Raw genomic sequence first — 6,000 nt, 5'->3', positions numbered from 1 at the left:
GGTGGATGACGCATCGCTCCTAACAACAACTGGACCTGAAGGATACGGGTGATATTGTGGCAGGTTGCTGCTGATCGTACGTAACTCTTGTCACAGATAAGTGTCTGAATCATCCATTCAGATTAGACCTCAATGATGGCTTCACCACAACAAGTTTAAGGCTTAAGTTTTCACCTGTAATCAGGTCAGCTTCAGGTCAGCCAGTAGCATCCCCTCAGTGATGGCATCATCACAACAATGTCATCAGGGCCTAAGTTTCCACCTGTAATCTACAACATCAGGTCAGCTTCAGGTCAGCCAGTAGCATCCCCTCAGTGATGGCATCATCACAACAATGTCATCAGGGCCTAAGTTTCCACCTGTAATCTACAACATCAGGTCAGCTTCAGGTCAGCCAGTAGCATCCCCTCAATGATGGCATCATCACAACAATGTCATCAGGGCCTAAGTTTCCACCTGTGATCTACAACATCAGGTCAGCTTCAGGTCAGCCAGTAGCATCCCCTCAGTGATGGCATCATCACAACAATGTCATCAGGGCCTTAGTTTCCACCTGTGATCTACAACATCAGGTCAGCTTCAGGTCAGCCAGTAGCATCCCCTCAGTGATGGCATCATCACAACAATGTCATCAGGGCCTTAGTTTCCACCTGTGATCTACAACATCAGGTCAGCTTCAGGTCAGCCAGTAGCATCCCCTCAGTGATGGCATCATCACAACAATGTCATCAGGGCCTAAGTTTCCACCTGTGATCTACAACATCAGGTCAGCTTCAGGTCAGCCAGTAGCATCCCCTCAATGTTATTACAACCTCTAAGGTCAACTGCAATCACACAACCATTCTACACTAATGTCTTGATCCGGTCAGTCACCAGTCGTGGCGTCATCACAGGAAGTATCAAAGGTAAGTATCAAAACTACCAACATTGATGTAGAGAAACTCATGGCCAGGATTAGTTCTCAGATCAAGGTCTGCCTTATCCTCCATTCTGAAACATCAAGAAGACATGTTTAAATAGCAAGAAGGAGACAAGACGTCCACAATAGTAAACTACAGTACCTAACACATTCAACAGCCTGCTTATTGGTGACTTAAGAACATGAATTTCCCAATTCTGTGTTTGATGATATTGCGCATATATTGGAATGTGTTGTATTGTTGGCAGCAAAGTGGATGGTAAAAATATATATATCGATTTGGTTTATCATTTTGTGATTTGAAAGTTGACCATCCTATGAAAGAAGAAAAAACACAACCCACAAACAATCCATTCTTGGTACTTTTGGAACTTGGGAAATACATGAGGAGCAGGCAGTCAATTTTCCTTTTTTCAAATTCCTCAAATGTCATAGACATATAAATATGGTTCTTATCAGTATCGTTAAGAGTGAGTGAGTATGGTTTTAAGCTGCTTTTAGCAATATTTCAGCAAAACCATGACGGGGTACCAGAAATGGGCTTCACACATTGTACCCATGTCTGAAATCGAACCCGGGTCTTTGGCGTGACGAGCGTACGCTTTAACCACTACGCTATCCGACCGCCACGTATAATTAAGACTGCCATGGAATGGATATGGGTTAATTAATAGAACAAAGAAATCAGGATCAAATTGTAGGGATGGTGATTCCAATGAAAAAGTAATTTGTTGAAGACATGTCATCCTTTGGCTTACACATTGTTTCAGTTGCATCAACACATGAATTCATGTTTCAGGTGCCACAAATGTTGATTAATGTATAAATCATCAAACTAATAAACTCTTATTGCCTTTCATGAAGCCTGAAAGCTGGTATTAAGGGTTAATAATGTTAATAATATAAATAGCATATGTGTTAAGGATTAATACTATGTGATATGATTATATGTGATGTGATTTCTACAATGTTTTAACAAGCAAAGATTAATAGCTGCACATGGCATTAGCAAATCATTGTTATGTAAGATTTTTCTTGTGTAAATGCTACTACAAATACAATAAAAAGAAACCTATCTCACTAAAGTAAATGTTACTGAGACAACCAAAAAAAACACATCGCCGTTTAAATCCCCAACAGAAACAACCTGCAGTGCAGTTTGACCAAGCACTTATATACCGGTAGTCTTACAATTAGGCTTGCAGAACCAGCATGCAATACTTGTATTTAACCTCCAAGTCTCTCAGTCTGGATAAGATTTGGTCTAGCTGTGCTGGTTCATGTAGACTGCACTGCAGCTGATCATATTTTTTCAGTATGAAAAAACAAACAATTTGTGAAACCTGAGGAATTGATGACAATTTGCAATGATAAACATATAAAAGTTATTGGTCTTTCGATTACAATTCAAGAAAATATAATTTTGAAACATTACGTCCAACTGAAATGATAAAAATCTGTATACTTTTTCAAACATGGTTTTTAGGGCAAAATTTTATAATTTAAGGTTTCACTGAATTCTGTTTTTTTATACAAACAAAATAACATAAATTACATAAAGAATACACCAAAAATAAATATTCACAAAAAAACATAAAATTAAAAAGTATGTACTAATGAACAACATATATGAAAACAAAGGTGAGTGAAATAGACTTGAAAAGAGCATGACAGATGTGACAGTGATACACTGCAAGACGTGAACCGAAATCAGTCACTGCTAATAACACACTTCATACATTGAGTGAAGTAGAACAATGGCATGAACAGTTTCATGTGCAATGACACATTTGATTCACACCTTTGTCAATAATTGTGTACAAAAAACACCACAGAAAGGAAACAGAAAAACACCCATCAAGACCACAGAACAGAGAAGAGAAAGACCCCCTTTACCACAAGACACACCAAATATATACTCACTGCATTCATAGTGTCAGAGCAAACAGAACTGAGAGTATCACATGGCATCAGCTGTTTGTCAAGATTTTGGTTTTGTTTGTGTGGGGTTAAAAAAGAGAGTAGTATTTCTGTCATTTTAATAGATATCGTCTCAGTTAAATCATGAAAAACTTCATGAAAAGTCTGCAAGTCTATGAGAGAGAGAGTGAATTTGGTTTAACACCACTTGGAGTGAGTGAGTGAGTTGGGTTTAACGCCGCTTTTAATATTATTCCAGTCATATCACGGCGTGTCAGCTTAATGTGGGAGGAAACCTCAAAGTGACGCAGGTCTCAGATGTTTACCACTTTGGTGAAACCCATGGGCACGGGTATGGTGCTTAGAAACCTAGAAACATAATCGGGGCAAACCGGGATTCGAACCCACAATCATAGGTTTCTGACGCGCCCAAGGGACGCAACTCTGCACAGCGAATCGCGGCACCTTAGACGACTGAGCCACCTGTGCCCCCAACACCACTTGGAACAATATTTCAGTTATATCACAGCATGTCAGGTTCATTTGGAAGGAAAGCCCAAAGCATGTCTTGGACATCTACCATGAGCACGAGTACGGTGCTGACAAACCAAGAAACATAATCAGGGAGAACTGAGTTTTGAACCCATGATCATAGGTTTCTGGTGTGCCCAAGGGAAGCAACTCTGCAGTGAACTGTGGTGCCTTCCACGACTGGAAAACCCATACCTGATGATTGTAAGAAACAATATTCTGTCCTGTGTAGGATAGCTAATATGATCTTGTCTTTAATATACAAAATAGTGATCTAAAAATTTTTTCTCAGCAACTGGTAAAATGGAGATTTATCCCTTTGTTGTTAAGCTACATTCTGTCCTTCTGGCATGCCTAGAGCAGGGGTGCACACCCACTGATATTAGTCTAACCCTAGTCTGTCTGACAGACCCTGATATAAATATATCAAATACAGCCAATGCAAGTCTATAATGCTTTGCAAGTCTAGATTATTGCAGTATCAGGAGAGAGTCTCTGGGCTCCTTTCTATTATATTTTTATTAAGATAATTGAGTGAGTGAGTGAAACCCAGGAGCATGGGTATGGTGTTGACAAACCTAAAAACATAATCGAGGCGAACCGGGATTCGAACCCACAATTATAGGTTTCTGGTGTGCACAAGGGACGCAACTCTGCACAACGAATTGCGGCACCTTTGACAACTGGGCAACCCTATTAAGATAATTGAAAAACTGTTATTTTCTGTAGAGGTTAGTCTAGTCGAACCAATGTGATACATTTACATAATCATCTCCCATTATCAAAAACATCCATTTGGCATGTCACAGATCTAAATCAGTTTTATAACATTACTAGGTATTATCAAATGTTTCATACAAATAACATTATTACAGATAATCTAGTGTTAGAAAGTTAGCAATATGACTACACAGCTACATACTGTAAGTATGAACTGATCAGTTGAACCAACAACTGTTTGTGCTGCATGTGTACGTGAAATTAATACCGCTATGGACAAGCTATGTGCCACTCTGACGCCTACAGCGTGTTACAGCAGCATGCAATGAACATGCATGGAGGGTACAAACCTACACTATCCTCGCTGTGGTTGTCTCCAGCAGATTTCCAAAGCTTAGAGCATGGGAGCAAAAGCAAAGAACATGGGGTTATTGCACACCAACACATCACGCCCAGCTAAAGCATTATCACAATTATTTTGAAATGAGTGAGTGAGTATGGTTTTACGCCGCTTTAAGCAAAATTCCAGCAATATCACGGCGGGGGACACCAGAAATGGGCTTCACACATTGTACCCATGTTGGGAATCGGACCCGGGTCTTTGGCGTGACGAGCGAACGCTTAAACCACTAGGCTACCCGACCGCCCCTATTTTGAAATGAAATTAATCAAGTGAAGGCCCACATTCTTGTAGAATGTAGACAGGTTACTTTGTAAGAGAGCAAATGGACTTTGTGCCAAGATTAAATCTTTGAGGTTTTAACCAACATTGCCCTTAACTTTCATGTTTTTTACCCATGTTATGCCCATAGCAATCAATTACTGGACACAAATGTTCTTGTATATTTGTTATGAAAAGATTATTTAAAGTTAAATTATTTAGAAACCTCAACATACAAAACCAAATCCTATCACATTCTCTGAGGCATCTGGTCTGAAATTTAAATTTGCCTTTAACCTTTGACAAATGTAATTCATTATGGAAATACATAAACAATTGAAACAAAATTTGTGGATAAACAAAACAACTTTTCAAATTCACCACTTGCCCTATTTTTCACGCTTTTAAGCAAACCGATGATAGTCGTCATGGTTACTTGTTGCTGATATCCGTTCCTTCATTGATGATCTTCACTTAGACTTCATCCACAGTTCACTTTTCTCGATCTTGTTTTTAAGACCCAGTGTCCACTTCAGCTCAGAAATATCATGCTTGGTACTGACAATGTGACATAAGAGTCAATTCTCACTTTCAGGATTAAATAAAAAGGAAGAAATCTTTTTTTCTCTATTCTTCGACTTCAGTCTTAGATGTATTCCTTTCCATTTGTCATAAACAGCGAAACCCCTTTTATCCTGACAGTACTGTATACAGTAAAGCCTCGTTAATCCAGACAGAACTGTATACACTGAAACCCTGTTGAACCAGACAGTACTTTATATATTACAACCCTGTTAATCCAGCCAATGCTGTATACAGTGAAATCCTGTTAATCAAGACTGTTCTGCATGTAGTTAAACCCTGTTAAACCATGTTAATCATGATAGTACTGCATACAGAGAAACACTGTTTATTCAGACTGTACGGTATACAGTAAAGCCTGTCCTGGTAAAACTGCCCACATTTGCTGATTATCCAAACACGAGTATGGAGTAATGTCCCTTTGTGTGTCAACTTCCAAAGAGAAATGTCTGGAAGACAGGTTTCCAGAATATCCAAGTTTCACTGTATAGCACTGAGAGACAGTACATTCTTTTGAAGTCTTCAGAGACGGAAGAATATGCAGAAAGTTAGTGTATGAGGCACCTTGGTGATCAGGTGCATGCAGATTTTCAGATGTTTCTTTTAAATCTAAAACCGATGAACCTTTGTTATAAAAGTATATATGTATAAAAAACATTTGTCTTTC

General features: G+C 39.0%; 1 protein-coding gene across 1 annotated transcript in view; it reads right to left on the bottom strand.

The window, feature by feature from the left end:
• Window positions 1–652: 652 nt before the first annotated feature.
• LOC139468282 (PH and SEC7 domain-containing protein 4-like) overlaps window positions 653–6,000 on the bottom strand; it is a 38,706-nt gene continuing 33,358 nt past the window's right edge. The window contains exon 12 of the mRNA XM_071250152.1: window positions 653–990. Within this exon, the coding sequence (XP_071106253.1) occupies window positions 900–990 (91 nt within the window). The 3' untranslated portion in view covers window positions 653–899. The remainder of the gene's footprint in view (window positions 991–6,000) is intronic.

The sequence above is a fragment of the Haliotis cracherodii genome, unplaced genomic scaffold (genome assembly GCF_022045235.1).
Source record: "Haliotis cracherodii isolate W230 unplaced genomic scaffold, xgHalCrac1.p SCAF_2, whole genome shotgun sequence".
NCBI classification, from domain to species: Eukaryota; Metazoa; Mollusca; class Gastropoda; order Lepetellida; family Haliotidae; genus Haliotis; species Haliotis cracherodii.
Note: the sequence above shows the minus strand (reverse complement) of the source record. Positions and strands in the feature narration are given on the sequence as shown.